Source organism: Rhamphochromis longiceps, linkage group LG11 (genome assembly GCF_057381845.1).
Source record: "Rhamphochromis longiceps isolate RC_006_pf linkage group LG11, R_longiceps_female_GT1.1, whole genome shotgun sequence".
Lineage (NCBI taxonomy): Eukaryota > Metazoa > Chordata > Actinopteri > Cichliformes > Cichlidae > Rhamphochromis > Rhamphochromis longiceps.
The window spans coordinates 37,050,948-37,070,022 of NC_140567.1; the positions used below are offsets into that span (position 1 = coordinate 37,050,948).

At 41.7% G+C, this 19,075-nt stretch overlaps 1 protein-coding gene across 1 annotated transcript in view; it reads right to left on the reverse strand.

Moving 5' to 3' along the window:
- The window catches only part of pear1 (platelet endothelial aggregation receptor 1), a 60,129-nt gene that overhangs the window by 2,410 nt on the left and 38,644 nt on the right, over positions 1–19,075 (reverse strand). Inside the window, exons 6-22 of the mRNA XM_085423885.1 lie at positions 17,157–17,403; positions 14,384–14,486; positions 13,938–14,074; positions 13,291–13,503; positions 12,205–12,379; positions 11,996–12,116; positions 11,751–11,914; positions 10,783–10,885; positions 9,135–9,287; positions 8,911–9,042; positions 8,679–8,810; positions 7,989–8,111; positions 7,547–7,765; positions 5,731–5,840; positions 5,374–5,500; positions 3,636–3,698; positions 1,662–1,865 (exon numbers count right to left, since the gene is read on the reverse strand). Coding sequence (XP_085280011.1) covers positions 1,662–1,865; positions 3,636–3,698; positions 5,374–5,500; positions 5,731–5,840; positions 7,547–7,765; positions 7,989–8,111; positions 8,679–8,810; positions 8,911–9,042; positions 9,135–9,287; positions 10,783–10,885; positions 11,751–11,914; positions 11,996–12,116; positions 12,205–12,379; positions 13,291–13,503; positions 13,938–14,074; positions 14,384–14,486; positions 17,157–17,403 — 2,526 coding nt within the window. The remainder of the gene's footprint in view (positions 1–1,661; positions 1,866–3,635; positions 3,699–5,373; positions 5,501–5,730; positions 5,841–7,546; positions 7,766–7,988; positions 8,112–8,678; positions 8,811–8,910; positions 9,043–9,134; positions 9,288–10,782; positions 10,886–11,750; positions 11,915–11,995; positions 12,117–12,204; positions 12,380–13,290; positions 13,504–13,937; positions 14,075–14,383; positions 14,487–17,156; positions 17,404–19,075) is intronic.

A 19,075-nucleotide genomic window follows, 5' to 3' on the forward strand; every position in this document is an offset into this window, starting at 1 on the left:
TAAAAGCCCACACACTCCAGGGTGGAAAAGCGTGCATTCACCCTCTGTTTAAATTTAAATAACATCATCTATAAATCGTTTAATAAGAGTCTAGCTCTCAGATGTGGGCACCCTGAACGAGGATATTAGCAAATAAACTAAAAACATCAGTAACAAACAGCAGTGTCGCATAATCACGTCGATGTCATGCCATGAAGTGGAAACACCTCCCTGTCTTTACTCTTTACTGTTCCTTTTATGTTTATAAACCCTTTATTACATGAAGTGTGTATTTTCTCTAAATGACTCATTTTCTTAGTCATTGTGTTCTGGATCCATGCCAGAGTATTTAAAGACATTAAAGGTAATTTCGTTTATTATGACATGCGTACTTATTGTAGAATATACTGCAGAAAAAGTTGCTGCTCAGAATCCATCTCATCTACAATCGTTTGTATTTAGCTGCAAAATGTGCTGACGCAAAAAGTTTTTCCAAGCTTAATTTTCAACATCAATTTTAGTTAAATTAGGCTAGACTGGATTTGTTTGCACTTTGCTTTTCTTCATTTCAAAAGTCTTGTCTGGATGTCAGATCTTAAAAACCAGCTACAAATGTTGCAGTCATACAGAGAAGAGAATCAGTGATTTAAACAACAGAGCGGCCACAAAGCTGGCTCTGTCATTACAACCACAGTCTTCTGTTTCAGGTAGAGTGAATGCAAATTGCAGTGATTTGTCTAAGAAAAAAAGACTGGACTCAATCCAATATGTGGATGAATGTAAGGATTTGATCCCGCAGACCTACACTTCGTTCCTCTGACTGCATATTGATGCATTACTAGTGTCCACAATACAATAAAAGCTAGGAAGAAAATCCTTCGGCTTCCTGTTTTCCCCTCTCCTCTCCTCTCCCCTGCCCTTCCTCTTCCTTTAGTCTTTTATTTGTGGCAAACAGATGTTGATTCATTGGTCCATGACCTGAGGAAGTCTGGCCTGCCCAGCTGTCTAACAGGCCACAGACCTGTTTTAAGGTTTGACTGATAAGGACCTTAAAAGAGTTGCTATTTTTTGTTTTTTCTCCCAAAGCGGGTGGATCCATGGTGCCGTGGGTAGCACTGTAGCCTAATAAACTCAAGTTAATCCAAAGAATTATGTAAAATCAACTACAATATTGGGCCACACCTCTTAATCTTTGAATTCAGGTGTTTTTGTCCTGTTGCCGCGCTTGTATAAAATCATGTAGTCAAAAGAACGGATTGTTCTACAGATAAAAATTCATAACATTAAGGAGTGGGATCAGCAAGTGCTAACGCTCTGCAGGGTTCCACGTCTCCTCTGGCAGTAACATCAGCACAAAGACTGTACCAGGAGCTGCACGGCACAGGTTTCAGCTGCTGTAGGTGTAATGTGGTCCAGTATTTTTGTCTCTATAGTGTAAATCGCAGTTAGTTCCCACCTTACGATTACTTTACAATTCCTAATTTTAAAAACTCATAGTTCTTATTAAAATTAGCGTTAGAGTAGCTGGATCCAAATAGACTGGTTCATTCAAAAACACAAACAGACCCACTGATGTTTGTATGATGGAAATATTGGACGTTTAACAATAACAATAACTAAGAAGGTTGTGGTGAAGTGTAAAACACTCCTCGGACTTGCAGGAGGTCAGAAGTGTTGCTTACCTCTGCGTAAGGTGGCCGTGTGGAACGGCGGCGGGGGCGTAATCTCGGTGTACGCGCGCTCCCTGGGCACGGCCGACTTCATCTCCATGTAGCTGCTCTCCGGGGGGCAGAAGGGCAGGGGCAGCCCGGGCAGGTCTTTGATGGTGGCGTACGGATTCTCGCTGTTCAGAGAGCTGCTGCTCACGGCTGCCGAATCCTTCAGCTCTGCAGGAAACAAATATTGAGAGATTAACTGCATATGAAGTCCATGCAGAGCGAGAATGGAGCATGATTGAGAGTTAAAGCCTAAGCCTACTAGATGAAGCATTCACTCCATGAAAAGTGAGATTTTCATCAGTATGCAGCTCTGTAAATTGCTGTACAGCTGCAAGTTAATGACTGTTGACGTAAATTTGTAGGCAGCACAAAGGACTTCCAGTAACTGTCGAGTACTGACATGGAAATTGAAATTTCTAGCAGTTTTACAAGCCTGAGAATTCCTCTGGGCTCAGGAGACAAATCATGACAGTAGAGGACGACGACAGCTTCTGAAGTTTCAGCTTTCTTTATAAAGTGCTGATGATCTTTTACAGCAATAAGGAATCAGCTTTAGTTTAATTGTACGCTGATGAAATTGTAGGCTTAACAGATCTGCCTAAAGTAAGTGAGCCTGTTGAGACGAAATGTGTTTTTTTCCATGAGCAATATTCAATAATGATATTTAAATAATCCAAAAAGCAGCTTCAGACTTCTTTGTCTCTTTATGGAACGATGCCGTGTTAGCAACAAACAAGATGAGAAAAAATGTTCCCCAGTGACAGCAGAGGTGCAGCATTTAAAGAGCCGCAAACACAGAGACACTGAAAAAAGACCAATTACAACAGAAATGTTTCCAGGGGACAATAAAAAAATGGATGTAAGCTTACGGTTTGTCTGATGGTTTCTTTGTTTTATCACTCGCTTCATGAGTCACTGAATTTTGCAACAAGCACGTCTCAGCCGTCTGCTGCGTCTGTGTTTTCAGACCAGTCAAAATGTTTTCTCAGTCTGCTTAAATGTGTTTGCGCTACGAGGAGCTCTCAGGACCACTACACACAGCCCACGGCCGAGCATGTTATGAGCTTACTGTCTTTGTTTAACATGCATTTTAACATTTGCTAAATGGGACTAAACAAACAGTCCAGCTGAGGATGATGGGAATGTCATCAGTAAACAAGCAAGCCAAACTTTATTTGTACAGCACACTTGATTCGACGTGGCATTCAAGGTCAAGTGTGAGCTGAGGTGAGTAAAAAAAACAAAACAACCTACAGATAATGTAAAATGAATGAGATTCAAATAATTTAATAAATGCAAAGAAAATAAACAACGAAGAAGATAAAATCTGACTGAGTGTGCAAATCATGACAGAAGGCTTGATCTTTTGTGTGGCCTGGGTCCAATTCCACCCAGACTATCAGAAAATAATAGAAACTAATAAATAAAAAATATAAATATAAAAATAACATTTAAGCAATAGAAGTGATAAAACATGGAAACAGGAATAAGATCAAATAAAAATTAAAACAACAATATGCAAGTAAAAATGTGGAAAACAAACATTCAACATGTCACAAGCACTAGAAAAAAAATGTGATCACATGGCGGCGAGAGATCGAACGCTACATTTTTCCACAAGTACATAGAGTTCCCCCAGAGGGGGCCTTTGAAACCAATTTACATGGACATCTAATTCACTCAAAGCTTGCTGTTAAAAAATTACACGGGTGTTAGAAGAAAAGTCCCCACAGTTAAAGCCTCTGTGGACCATGAATGTCTGTGTAAAATTCATGAAAAGCCATCTGATGGATAAAGGTGTGACGGTGGAGAACACTGTCATCCATAGACTGTCTAAATAAAGCATACTTTGTAAGCATACTTTGGACAGCTTTTCCACAGCTAACCTCAGACTTCAGCAGTAAGTAAGAAAAGAGAGAAAATGAGGTGATAAACTACCTTTGTTGTAATATTTTCCGAGGCTGGCGCTGTAGCTGTAGCTCCGATCGATGCCAAAAGCTCCTGTTAACAATAAAAGACAAATCAGACGTCTTCATTTTGCTTTATAGCGAGCTAATCAAAAGCAGATAAACTGCTGTGGAAACCTGTAAAAATCAATCCCAGGTGAGTGATAGGTGCTGGCAATGCAACTCTCACCTTTTACGAAGTCCTTATTATTTTTATAGTCTCATATCGAGTGTGCCACGCTGACTAGGAAATGTGATGGTCGATAAACTTTGCTCGAGATTATAAGCAGGAACTACTTAAGCTTCTTCCTGGCCTGAGGCTCTCAGCCATTACCTGTTTAAGCAGCTATGCTGGCGCAGTTACTGAAAAGAGCCTAAGAAATATTTGAAATCTAAACTTTTGCACTCCACTCCAAGCTTCACGCACAACTCTGATCAAGACCCTAAAAAAAGGGTTAAATTTGACTGAGACACTTTGAGCCCTGACAGTTCAGCTTACCGAGGTTATTCTCCATTATCAGCTATGTTTTAACTCTTTCATTACCAATGAGGAACTACAGCAGATGTGTTTGGATCAAAAATAGATAGGGACTTATTCTTCTCATTTATATTCCAATTTTTCATTTTCAGATACCAATAAAATACTTTTCACTGTTCAAACAATAATTTCCAGGTCTGTCAACAAACTGTTTTAGCTCCTATCGCTTTAAAGGCCTCCCCTCCCTAAAAACCCCACTGTCTTCTGATTGGCTGCCCCTCCTCTCTCCTGCAACCAGAACCCTGGTGCCTGTAAGCCAGGCTTCTCTACTCATGTGCCTTTGGTGTCCCTGAGATGACTGTGTAAAAAGACCACACTGAGCTGATGTTAGCTCAGCACAAAATTACAAGAAAATGTCAGACTTTAAAAAAGCTTTTGGCTCGCAGGGATTATTTTACATTTACCTCATAATTTAAAACTTTGATCATGATTGTAATCATCTAACATCAGGACATGAGAGAAAATGAGAAAAGCATGACATAGCACCCCCCCTTCATATATAAGGGTGGACAGCAAAACTGTGCAGCAAGCCCACTAGAGGCTTGCTGCACAGTTTAAAAAGGTTTAACTCTGTGGACATGGCCATCAGAGGAACAGCAGTTCTTTGCTTTCTCACTTTGCCAGAGGTCACCACTTAGTCATAATAATATAATATTAAACTTTAAATATCATCAGAAGTCTGCACAAATCCTTCTAAGAAAGGACACGTATGAGATCTTTGCACTTCAGCTTCATACTTGCTCTTCAGTGAAAATAAAGACGTTTGGTTGATCCCACATGAACTCTGATTAATGTTGCACAAGACGTTTTCTTTCCACCTGTTATGACCGTAATTAAAGAATGCATTTAACTTAAGTGACATAACTGTTTAATTATTGACTACAATTTGATCACTCTGTTATATTACTATGAGACAGGCAAAGATAATGTGATGACAGTAATGTCTTATTTTGTAACATCCCCCCCCCCCCCCCCCCCCCCACAGACACACACACCCCTCACCGCCAGCCAGCAGTTGCAGATTTTGCTGATTACTTTAATGCCGCTGTGGTCAGAAGGTCAGGAAACCAGGTTCTTGCTTTTATAAGCTTGTAAATGTTAATGTGCTCATTTTATTCTAGTCTACAGCTGCAGGTGTGCCCTCTAAATGATCCTTATGTGAATCACGCAGTGGAGAGTCACCTAGACGGACCTGAGTCTTTGCGAGGCTCGTGGTGTTTCCAGTCTGCAGGCAGAGTGGCATTGGTCTCGACTCCAAACAGACCTCGTCTCTCCCTCTCTGCGTTCTTCACACTGCAGAACAGCTGGTTGTTGGTGTTCTGTAAGGCAGGAAAAATGATAAACCGTCGCAAATGTACAAAAGCCAAATGAAGCGCTGAGGACCAATGACCTACTGCGTCTACACGTTTTGGTATCATATGATTTCACAACCCCCTGAATACATAGCCAGCTGTTGCTGACTGTCCAAATGACATATTCCTCCCATTGCTGCCCTTCAGTTGCAATGAGGCATGAAGCTTTCTCCTTAGATATCAGAGATGACATTCACCTTGATGGTGCGGTCGTGGTTGTTGGGGAGGTGTGGCAGCGGAGGCCTGTTCTGGCTCAGTGTGTGGTAGCTGGGGTTGGAGTAGTAATGGTGGTAACTGTGAGGAACATCTGCAGGACGAAAACAAACACATGGCATCACGTCTGCTGCTATTAAATTACCTCAAGGTCAATAAAATGCATTCCACAATCACACAGAGTGAGATAGACATGAAACCGCACTGTGCATACAAACGACATCAACATCACAGTTCTCCAAAAATACTCAATATCCAGCGTAGATCGCTGACCGGCTGAATCTTCTTCTGCAAAGGCATGTTAGCAGTCAGCAGTGACAGCAGTCACAAATATAAATATTTACAGGGATTCAATAAGAATCCTCAACAACACCACAAAATCTGCCACAGTCCCACTTGTTGCAACATTTAATTTATCCCTTATGTATAAGATGACTTCAATTACTGCAGTTAATAAATGGCTGACACTGAGCATGATATCTATCTAGTTTACTGCACCAGTTTGTAAAACAATCAAATACGTTTGGCTGAATTAAATGGAAGTTTGAAACATATCTGACCATGCCTTCTTCTTCCAATTCTAACATACTATATGAAAAATTTGTTCAGTGATTTATTTTCATAATAAACCTTATTCAGGTGGCCTTCAAGTCCACTTAAATCACATTCGGTCATCAACTGTTGTACCAAAAGAAAACATATTTTTTTTTAAAAATATAGTTATGTTGATTTCTGACATCCTGCTTTATATTTTTAAGGCTTAAAAAGTGTTTTAGTGTCAGTTTAAACCTCCAGCAGGGAAGTCCAAAAGTGAAAATCAGCCGTCACATCAACACATTAATCAAAGAGTCAAATTTATATCCACAAACACAAATTTTCCTTTTTTTTGGCTGCAATGACGATTCTCCCATCTACTAATTTATGTCTATGTACACAAAATATATAATATTTTCCAAAAGAGTGAAAAATCCACACGTTTGAGGGTGGAGTGATTGGCAGTGATGTGACCTATGTTGGTGGAAACCACTAGAACCATAGTGCTGGTCCCTCACGAGAGATCAAAAACTACTGTTCGATTTTGCACAGGGTAAGATTTAGAAAAAGACCCTGGTTTTGGTTCAAATACAATGACTCGATTTTATTTTAAAGGCGGTTTGTTGCGTGCCGGGGTGACGTGTTCCAGCTGGACAGGATCAACAACATACGTGCTGCAGACACAAAACATTCTTCTCATTGAAACACGTTAGCTTTACTGCAAAAAAAAAAAAAAGTTACTCGTCTCCAAGAACATGAACAAATACATTACTTCTCCTGTTTTGCCACAAAGTGCATAAAGTGTGTTATTAGCCGTGCTGGAAAAAGAAGAGCAAACGTATGAAAGTAAAGATGAAAGCAGTTTCTAAGGTGACTGGATTTTCAGGTGCAGCTGCCTGTGCACGCTCCAGCATGACAGTAAAATACTGGGTGATTGTTCCCACTGAACATGTCAGATTGTCATTATCCAGCGATGTTCTCGTACCCCCCGTCTGCACTTACCAAACCTTACTGGAAACTGCATGGTGCTACACACTACCACATTGTAGGTTTAAGTTCAGTGCTAAATTATTGTTGCTGTAATTCAACCTCATATCCACAGGAGATGAATCCTGTGTTGAGATTCTGATGTTTCAAACTCTGAACAGTCTGACTGGATGTGTCAGATTTTACTTTGAATCTGTGTCCGTTTTATGTTACGCATGCAGCGCTCAGTGGGATGAGCCATTCTCTGCATGAGCAGACAGAAGCATCTTCAGACTGTACCTGGAACGGCATATTCAGAGTTGACGGTGCGGCTGGTGGAGAAGGAGACAGTCGGGGTGTTGTTCTGCTTTTCCTTCTGCCTGCGGCGGTAGAGCAGCAGCAGAGCCAGCAGCAGGACCACCAGAATGACAAGCACAACGATGCCGGCGATGGCCCCCCACGACTCCCTCTCTCCAGGATTAAGACGACTCATGACGCTCCCCGTCTGCTGAAAGGAGTCTGACAAGCAGAGGGTGGAAGGAGAGCTCAAGTACAACAACCAGAGCAGCTTTCATGATTAATTCATTATTATTATGAACACATTACAGGTTACATGTTCAATTCGGTTTTATTCATATAGCACCAAATCACAACAACAGCCGCCTCAAGGAGCTTTATATTGTAAGGTACTGTAAATGTCAGTGTTATAACTCCCAAACTTCTGCTAACATGAGGTCCGTACCTTGCTTGCAGTCGTCGCCTCTGTTTTCACACACACAGTCTCCAGTAAATCTGTCACAGAGGAGGTTGGCTGGACAGGAACAGGTCTGAGCACAGAGCTGGCCGAAACGTCCCGGATCACACGCTGGAAAACAAAGTACATTTCTCTGACTTATTTCCCCTTCAGCAGCATCTGTATGAGATATCTGTTGACGTTTTACAGGACTCACTTGATTGCTCCTATTATTCTGTTAGGCCTCATCTCAGCGAATCTGAGTCACTGAGCTGGTCCTGTGTTTGTGCTGCTTTTTAATGCAAATATCTGTTTTGTTTCAGTTGTTCTGGTGAAAATTCTAGTATTTTGTTAGTCGAGCACTAATTAGCAGGTGTTTGTTTCTCTGTGATGCATCTGGACAGTTTATGATTGCTGCTTGCTGACTAAGCTAACTGGCAACAGCTGGTAGTTTAAATATGGTCACTTCCAGCTCTAAAGCAAAGCAAGATGCTCAGATCAACGCCTCACATTGGCTGCTTCCAATGATTAGAGTGGGTCTATGGATAAAAGCAAGGCCCTGGCTGCTGGGAAGTTAAAATAGTGATTATTAATCAACAGATTACCACTTCAAGTTCTAACCCTGTAGATACTCTAAACAAATCAAAAGCACCGTACTGTCCACGCTCTCATCTCTGCATGAAATCCTGTGGCACTCACGTTTGGAGCAGTCGATAGCGGTCCAGCCTGGTAAACATTCACAGTGACCGTTCCGGTGGTTGCATGTGGAGTTGTTGGCACAGGGAAGACACACTTCAGAGCACTGTTTTCCAAAGTAGCCAGCTGGACAAACTGTAACCACAGAAAAGAACCTGCTAAATGTCCTGCACTCACTTGTAAATGAAAGATCAGCGGCTTTTTGTGATGACTGCTGATTAGTGAGAAAGCCCACCTTGGTCACAGTTTGGCCCAGTGTATCCAGGTAGACAGTCACACTCTCCTGTCACATGATGGCAGCGGTATGATTGGCCGCAGGACTGACACGTCATACTGCACTGGTCACCGTACGTACCCGTTCTGCATTCTGAGGGAAACAGTAGGGCTGATATTAGACAATGCATACAGCGAGCGAGTCTTTAAGTCGTTTTTTATTAACTCATCAGATACAACGCTCACTGTTTTGGCAGGTGACTCCCCAGTAGCCTGGGCGGCACACACACGCTCCAGTTTCCCTCAAACACGTGTCGCTGTTTGGACAATGCTTGAAGCAGGTCTGGTTACAGTGGCGCCCCCACAGGCCCTCTGAACACGGCTCACTGCAGCGGGGACCTAAAGGAAATGAAGCAGTGAGCACATAAACGAAGCAGGAAATTACAACTTTTATTGACTCTAATCACATCATTTAGTTTAATAAAGGACCTACAGTTTTACATCTGCTAAAGCAAAGAGCAGAATGCCTTTCACTATCCCAAGTGTAAATCAGTTACTGATCTAAATACATAAAAACATGGTTATAACTGTATAATAAAAATGTAGTTGAAATGATAAGCAGGAACAGAGAGAAATGGGAACATGAGGGGTTTTAGTGGTTAACAGTTTCAGAAAGGTTGCTGCTGAGCAGCCAACTCTGAAATATTTGGTAATTTAGTGTTCTCACCAAAAAGATTTTTCAAAACTGTAACTAACACGTTTTCCCCGAAACACAAAGAGCCTGTTTTATTTGCATGGATGGGAGGTGCAAAACCAGAAAAAAGTGCTTTTCATACTGGGCCAGTCTAGCAGCCTTTACGAGGCTGCACTGGGGTATGGACGTAAGAGTGAAACACTAACATCAGCATGTCAATGTTCACCTTCACTAGCACGAAACACACACGTGTTAGGTTAACAGAGTCCTCTCTAAACCCCCAAAATATTAGTCTCATCGAGTCAACAGAAGAATTGTTGGAGGTCAATAAGAGTGCAATATGTATGACTTTAACCCTGTGAGGTCATAAACATAAGCCAGATCATATCTCTTAGACAGAGCAAAAAAATGACTTTCTTGGAACAAATGTAAAAAATATTTCATGCATGTTAGAAGGTTTAGTTTTTGTCCCATATTTGTTAAAACACAGGAGAAAAATGTATTCACAAATGAAACGCTCTGTTTTCAAAGGCTTACAGTTTAGACCTCACAGGTCGAGTCAGGTGGTGTCGCGACAATCAGAAAAATGAATTTCAGATTGAAAAAACTTCATCTGGACAGCTGAGTAAGGCAACAAATGTTTAAGATCACCGCCTTCCCTTTTTAAATGGTCATATATGAAAAAGAAGGAGGAAGGAATTGGTGTTTAGTAATTCAGTTCAATTCGGCTTTATTTATACAGCACCAAATCACAACAACAGTCACCTCAAGGTGCTTTACATTGTAATGTAGACCCTACAATACAGTGAAAACCCAACAATCGTATGACCCCCTATGAGCAGCACTTTGGCGACAGTGGGAAGGAAAAACTCCCTTTTAACAGGAAGAAACCTCCAACAGAACCAGGCTCAGGGAGGGGCGGGGCCATCTGCTGCGACCGGTTGGGGTGAGAGAAGGAAGACAGGATAAGAGAGACAGAGATTAGTAACTGATAGTAAGAAACTTGATTAATTGTACAAATCTGATTGGCTCTGACACTGCTTACATTTACAACTAGACTTTCTTTAAGTCACACAACAATGAGAATAAAGGAGAGCAAGGATGGTTTAAAACCTGTGGCTCACAGTTTATCAGACCAGACTCATCTGTGACACCAAAGCCAAGCTGGCAGCGATACATCAGCAGGACGTCATCACTTACCAGACCAGCCTGGCAGACAGTGGCACTCCCCAGTGGTAGCTTGGCAGCCGTCGGCATGAACACAATCACACCTCTTCAGGCAGCCAGGCCCAAACGTGCCCATCTGCACAATGAACAAGTGCCAACGGGCAAAGAACTGTCAGGGGAATCTCCTCCACATTCGGCCAGCCCAGTCAGAGTGAGACAAAATACTACACTGGCAATGTGATGTTGTGTAGACAGCCTGGTGGGCTGGCATCGCAAAGACAAGAGGGGTACTTTTCCAAAATGCAGATTGAAGCATACAGAGGGCGAGGTAAGGGATTCAAAGCTGGACACTTCTACGGGCTGCTTAATCAGAAAACAGACAACCCGTAGAATTATCAGCCGTATGATTTGAGTGTCAGTCTTATCAAAGACGCCATTCGTCTCATCAGTGTGACATGGACTAAACACAGACCAGACTTTTCTTATCTTGGAGAGCATTTATGTTACACAGTGACAAAGTGACATCTGTGACAAAGTGACAACCACTGCTTTTATTTTGTTTATATTTTATATGCATTCAGTGTGTTATTGCACACTTATTAATTAAGATCTCCATTTACCTTTATCTGCTGATTTGTTGTGACAGGTTATTTTTATTAAATACACAATAACAATATATGTTATATATTTGTTTACATTCCAGTTTCCCCATCGAGCTGAGTCATAAAAGCATTATTGCTGTTACTCTGTGCACTTGTGTGCAGGTATGGTGTCTGACAACATCCGTATTCAAGGTTCAAGGCTGTTTTATTGTCGCCCTACAGAGAAAACTGTCTGAGACTAAAGACACTGCTGTATAGGACAGACGTGTCACAAAAACAGCGCTCCCTGTTGTCTTGTAAAAGGATGAATCTATTTAATACCTGGTTTTCCAACATCTTTTACAACTTCAAGGGTAAATATTATATATATAACTCCTGCCAGTATCTCCAGATACTCACCGGGCACGGTTGGTCACAGCGCGCCCCCTGCCAGCCAGCCGTGCAGGTGCAGGATCCATCTGCAGGGTTGCATTTTGCTCCGTTGGCACAGTGACACGTGGCATTGCATCCTGGACCCCAGGTTCCTTCGGAGCAGGGGATGGAGCAGTCCGGACCTCGCCAGCCTGCAGACCCACAATCAACTGTAAGTCTTTGTTTTCCTTTTGGCCAGTTTTCCTTCATGATTGTTTTTCTTTATTCATCACCTTCTTTGCAGAAACAAGTTCCATCAATCGGTGAGCAGTCCACATAGTTTTTACAGGAGCACTCCAGGGAGCAGTTCTTGCCATAGGTGCCACTTTTACAGGGATTTTCACAGTGAAGCCCCTGCAGTAACCCCCAAAGTTTGGTTTACATGAAGACACAACAGGTATAGAAAGTGAGTCATGAGTCGTTAATCTACTCTACCACTGACCGTGAAGCCCGGGGCGCAATGGCATCGTCCTGTGGCCCCATCACACACCCCTCCATTCACACAAAGACACGGCTCCAGGCAGCCATGACCATAGAAACCATGAGCGCAGGTCTCATTGCAGTATAGTCCCGCCCAGCCCGGTTGGCATGTGCACTCTCCTTTCATTGGATGGCAGCTGGAGAGTGTAAGCAGACATAAATATGAATGGAGCAGTGAGAAACAGAGGACCTAATGCCAAAGAAAACCCACAGTCAGCGCCTGTCTACATGTACTTCAGTACTTGTCTTCATACTGCAGAGGGGCATGAAACCACTTTAAAGAAATTATATTTGATGCTGCCATTTTTCTGAGCTGGAGAATAATCTCATTGGTTGACTTTATGGTTGATGGAGCCACTGCAGCATAAGATGTTAATCAGGCTCCGTGATGCCCACAAAGGCCTGAGAAATGAAAACATCTGTGGCTGTGTGGTCTGCTTAAAGCAGCTCTTTAATTACATTTTGTGCTGCAACATTATGATACGATATGATAACATTTAACCTATACTTGGGAATTTCCAGGTAAACCTAACTGGATGAAGATCCTGGAATAGACAAGATTATTATAGGAGATCTCATTTGGTCTCATTTGGGAAGGATCCCTCAGAAGGACTTGGAAAACATGGCTTTCTGGCTTAATATAAGCACTGATGGATGGATGGTTGGATAATATAAATAACATGCCATCAGCCTCAGTTAAAATGGTGCAATACTATGCAGATAAAGTAAATAACACATATTTATGAACCAGTTATTATAATATTATTGTTCAGGATCTTTTTGAGAAATATCTGAGAGTGTTGTGAACACGAACTATATAATTAATAAAACTGTGTGTCCTGTAAAACCTACAACATTATTAAAAGAAGAAGAAAAAAACCACCCTTTGGTTAAACAGCGCAACATAAAGTGTAGAACAAGGGTAGCGTCAAATATGTGAATTCAAATTACAAGAATGTTTTTTTAATTTTTCACTTCACACTGCATGCATCACTATTCAAAGCAGTAAATGAAGCTTTTGCCAGACTCATGTAAGAGCTGCTCTTACCTGAGTGTGTGTTTGTCCTGACAGAGACACGTGCGCTCACAGTGCATGCCATATATGCCGTCTGGGCACATCCTGTCCCTGCAGTGCGGACCGCTGAAGCCCGGCTCGCACAGACAGGCTCCATCGATGTTGTAGCAGCGCGCACCGTTAGCACAGTCGCACACGCCTTTACAGTCCTGTCCGTAACTACCTGCAGCACACTCCTCCTTACACCTTAATGCAGGAAAACACACAGACAGAAAAAAGCTGGGGCAATGGGATAAAATATACAAATGTGTGTTTGAGCACAGTATGCACAAACCAAATCTAAACGTTCTGCATTCCTGTGCCTCTGCTGTTTGGTTTTGCCTGAATTTTGGAGAAAAACATGCTCAAATTACTCCTGTTCACTTACAAGAAATCATAACCAGGCTGCCTTTTAATTTGAAGACAAAAAAAATGGATGACAGTGTCAAAACAATTTAAAATGCTTTCTCCAGTCAAAGGTTTCAATTGTAATGTCGAGAAGACAACTTTTCTCTGTCGGTGACTAATCCAAACATTAGACGTGACACCGGTAAGCATACTGGAGAGGCACCTGCACAGGAAAAGCAAGAAAAGGCGGAAACAACCACATGCTGTCCAAAGATCCACTTTCACTTGCTTACCTGTGACCAGTGAAACCTTTAGCACACTGACACTGTCCAGTTTCAGCGTCACATTTTCCGTTGTTGTGGCAAACACACTCCTCAGTACAGTTTGGCCCAAACCTTCCTTCTGGACATCGCTCGGTACAGACTGGACCCTGAACAGCAGAATGGAAAAATCATTAAGCACACAGAAAAACAAAAAAGACAATTGGATATAGATGCGTTATTGCAAAAATATGAACTAAAATGCCATCGGCTTCTGCACTCACTGAGAAAATAATGAGCTGTCAGATGGGCTCGCAATCAGAACAACATGTGCAAGTCATGCAAGTGCATCCTTTCAAAATGTCAGTGTTACAAAAAAGTGACTGTTTTTCCAGAATTCGAAGCCAGCTGGAACATGAAACACGAGCTAATTTAAAACCTGGCAACCTGCATGAGTAACAGAAAGCCTCAAAATATACCGTCCATCCAGGTGGGCAAGCGCAGATCCCTTTGCCTTTACAGATGCCACCATTCTGGCACGGGCATCGCGCCTGGCATTTCCTCCTACACGAGGTCTCACAGCTGGGGGGAGAAAAAAGATGGCTTAATGTCTCCTGACTGCAATTAACTGCTTTTAGCGACAAAAGACTGCATTTGTGTTGGTACATTACTCAGAAACCTGCAGTACTCATTTTCAGCTCCATTAAAAAAAAATTGTAGAGCGGTGTTGAATATTACGCAGTTCAAAATAAACCTTATCAATCTTTAAACTTTCCAGGGTGGACTTGCAGACTCCATGAATGTGGAAGAACTGAGATGAAAAAGGCAGCTAGTTTATTCATCCTTTTGAAAACTGATTGATGCTCAATAAAGAAGAAACATATATTTCACAAGCTATAGGACCTTCTGCCGTCTGGCAAATTTCACCGGAAATGGGTTAAAGGGCGTCTTTCACTTGGACTTATGGTTCCAGCTTTTTTTTTCTTTAATCTTGGCGAATATTTTTTTCTTTTCTTTAAGTTTCTTTTCAACTTAAAGAAAAGAAACACTTTGCAGGCATGTTCTTTATATTGTGGTTTTGTCAGCTGCACATCCATGATTTAAATCTCCCGTTTCTCTGCATCCCAAAGATGCTCTATTAGACTCAGATCTTGGGATCATTTAAACGTTGTTATGCTAAATAAAAGCTGCTCAGTATAACCTGAGCTTTGTTACATGTTGCATTATCCTGCCGGAAGCAGTCGTCAAAAGAAGGTTGCACTGTGCTCATAAATACTTGATGTTTACTTGATGCTAAGGGCCTCAAAGTGCGTCAAGAAAAATATCCAACACATCATTACAAAATCAACAACAAGCTGAAGCTTTGATCCAAAGCAAGATGGATCCATGCTTTCATGTTGTTTACACCAAACTGTGACCCTGCCATCCAAATGTCACAACAGAAACTGAGACTAATTAGATCAGGTAATATTTCCCAAACTGTTGTCATCTGATTTTGTTGGGTCAGTTTCCTGTTTTTAGCTGACAGGAGCGGCATCCAGTGTAGCCCATGTGTGTTGTGCATTGTGAAATGTTGGTCTGCGTACTTTTGTTGTAACAAGTTGTGAAAATACAGAAAAACATAATAGATCAACTTCTGGACTCAATTTTAGAATTTTTCCTGCAGTTTTTATGTCTAAAAGTAGCTGAATATGTAAAAAGAATCAAGATGATCCATCAATTCCTCTTCCGGTAATGCGGAATGTGTCTTTAACCAATCACATTAGAGATTACAACCATCGCAAGGATATTACATTTTCTAAAACGGATGATATGAAAACGCTACAAATACACACAATTATTGACCCAGATTTATCCCCTAATCTCTGTTGCCAAGCCGCCTTTTTTATTTAGCTCAAAGTGGAGTGTTGTGCTTTCATATTGGCAGAATGAGAGTTTCCACTAATGTGTAGTGGGGAAATGTTTTTACTGCTTACTCATCCTCAGGGGCATCTAAAAAACAGGGCGTAACAGATGACTCATGGAGTACAGAGTAGACCATCGGGGTCTCTTTTCAATCTTCGAATTAACTCACGGAAACAAATAAAAAGATGGATCAGCAAAGAGGAAGATGAGGGTCTAACATACCTCTGGAGAACATTCGGGTAATTAAGTAGGGTCTAATCAAGTGCTGTAATAAATGTCTCCCAAAAGAAATAACTAACAAAGTACAATATTCTAAAAATGGCTCCTAATGAAAAGGAAAATACACTGTTAACTTTTAGCAAGAGCGACTCGCAGAAGGCTGCTAAAATATCCGAACTGTTAGATGGATTGCAATCTAATTTTATACAGGCACTCATGGCTTCCCAATCCTAAATTCATCCCACCGCACCTCCATAATAAACGGGACCCAAAAAATCTGCTGCCAACGTCTCACAGAGGTCCAGGCCCCGAGGGGTCGGAGCTATTTTGGTGTGCATCTCTTCAGCATTTCTAATTAGTGTGTCAGGCATCATTCTGATTTGATTAACTTCTTGGTTACCGCTAACACAACTGCTAACAAGGTATCAATCTTCAAGCTGTATATTTTCTTGCATCCGATAACCTAAATATAGTCCCACAAATGTCTAGTGTGATCTTACTTTTGCTCACCAGACGCTTTCAGCACATTAGGATGAATATCTGCTTCGACTCTTAGGATTAATCAAGAATCTGACCATATTTCTCCATCAGAATTTCTTCCATAGCCTGGAGCTGAAAGTCGATTTTTGTACCTTACATTCCCAATAATCATCTACTAACATTTCTTCTAGTGTCACCACAAGGTTACTCACAGACTTTAGATGTGCTTTCAATATTTATTCCCCAAGCAGAAATGTGAAATAACTGCCTACCCTTTGAGTTTTAATCCAGCACCATCATGGGGCCAGAATTTGTGAGATAATTGTCAAAGTATGCAATATATACATATACAAAGTACAGACTCGGCTGCTAAGAAAATGTTAGCATTAACAGATGAAGGAAAGCTGGTGAATATGGTTAATGTCGGCACTTTGGATTTGTCATTTTGTCATCATCGTGCTTGCACAGCTGTGGTGTCTGTGAGGTGGCCTCATGCAAATCTCACCCAAGAGTCAGATTTTGAATGAAACTGAAAAGTAAGTTCTTCATAGAGAAACATTGCCAATGTCTGTAAATTTTTATCACTTTTTACAAAGTCAGTGTTGGATTTTAGAAATTTGCTAAGCTGTTTTGTTTGTTTGGACTTACTAAGTCCCTGTGAATCCATCCCGACAAATGCACTCTCCTGTTGCTTTATCGCAGGATCCTCCGGTTGCACACTTGCACCTCTGCAGACAGCGCTTCCCAAATGTGCCTGCTGGACACGACTCTTCACAGTAGCGTCCATTGAACCCTGGAGGACAGCGACATGATCCCTTCACAGGGTCGCAGAGAGCTCCGTTCTCACACTTGCACTGCTGCTTGCAGTTCGCTCCCCAGTGTTTATCGTCACAGTCTGAAAGGTCAAAGGGCAAACTCAGTATACTGAATCATGTAAAACATTAGCCTTTTCCAACATTTTTATATATCTTTTGATTTTGTTTCAAACTGAAAGAGTTAGTTCCTATATAGATCTATACCGCAATCATGGTATTGGCTTGCTCAGATCATACCTTCAGATCTCATATGGGGCACATGTAACCTGTTTCAGCCTGCTGCACAGCTTCTCCTTGTAATTGTCTGACTTAATGTCACGTCTGCTGCCATGCATGCTCTGTCATCTACTGGGGCTCTTGTTGCAGCTCTCCACGTATGACCATAGCTTTTCTATAGCTCTTAACTGCAGCCAGGGGGGTAGTAACGAAATAAATACAGGAACCTGCAACATGGGCTCCTCTTCTTTGTGTTTGTGCCGTTGTTGGTGTTTAGCTCTGGGGAATATAAAAAGATCTCATCTGGAGTGGAGTGAGGCCAAGTGTTAAAAACTTTTTTGATCCTTGATGCTTCATCTTTGTTCCCCTTTTCAAGCCAACTTTTCCAGCCATGAGCATTTGACCCACACATAACTCTCTCACCATAAGGGGATGAATCGCTGGCTTTTTTAGGACTTCCACAAGCTCGTCTCTGCATGGGCTGATGTCCCACAATCCCTTTGTGTAGACAAAGACAAACTGACGCAGGACCGTAAATGGCGCATTGAGGGGTGTTCAGAAAGAAGAAGACTAGCAACTGTTCAATGACCACAGACCCTGGAATGTCATTGAAATTCACCAATTTGCAGAGATGAGTCAGAGTAACACTGACCAATGAGAAGAGAGCACACCCTGAGATATGTTCTTCTCAACTTTGAGGGAAGCAACTGAAGCAACTGCCAACAGGAGAAATTGATACCACTGACTGGCATGTGATGAGGTGAGAAATACAAGTACAACATACATAATGATGTTCTAAAGTCTAAGTGAAACAAGCAATCACTTCATATGTGGATGAGACTTTAGGAAGAACTGGCAGGATGCAGAGCAGAGCCACGCGGCCCGATTACAGCAGATGGAAACGATGATCTTCTTTCTGCTGAAGTGGTCCTGATTGATCTCAGCTAAAAAAGGATTCAGCTCAGCTTTCAAACACGTCTTTCCAAAAATCAGACTGAGCATGTGTTTATACAGGACATCGCATTACTGTATTTATTCTGAAGAAAAGTTGTCCTTTTGTTTTGTTTTTTTCCACAACCCCCACAGCTCGTGCAGTCACACGACTGCACACACTCACACGACGGAGCTTCTCACTTTCATTGCCCACATTTTCCAGTGATTTAAACCAGTCGTTTTCCAGTAAAACCTCCTGCTTCTCTAAACAGTGAGTCAAAGCTACTCTGCGATGCTGGAAATGAAATAAAAACACCGAGTCAAAATAAAATTACACATGATTATTGAAACTTGCATACGGTGCAAGTATGATGATTTTGTGTCCGTTCTGTTGCTCCTAATTGATTTTCCTCCCCACACACTGTTATGTGCGCTCAAATATATGATGTCATGGGAAACAAACAGAAACAAATGTGATTAGATTCTGTGCCCTGTTCAACAACAACAAGAGAGGGAGTGTCTGATGCCATTCTTCCTCAACCAAATCTATCCCTTTAGCTCGCAAATGTTACGTTACTGGCAGATAATTTGGAATTGGCAGGG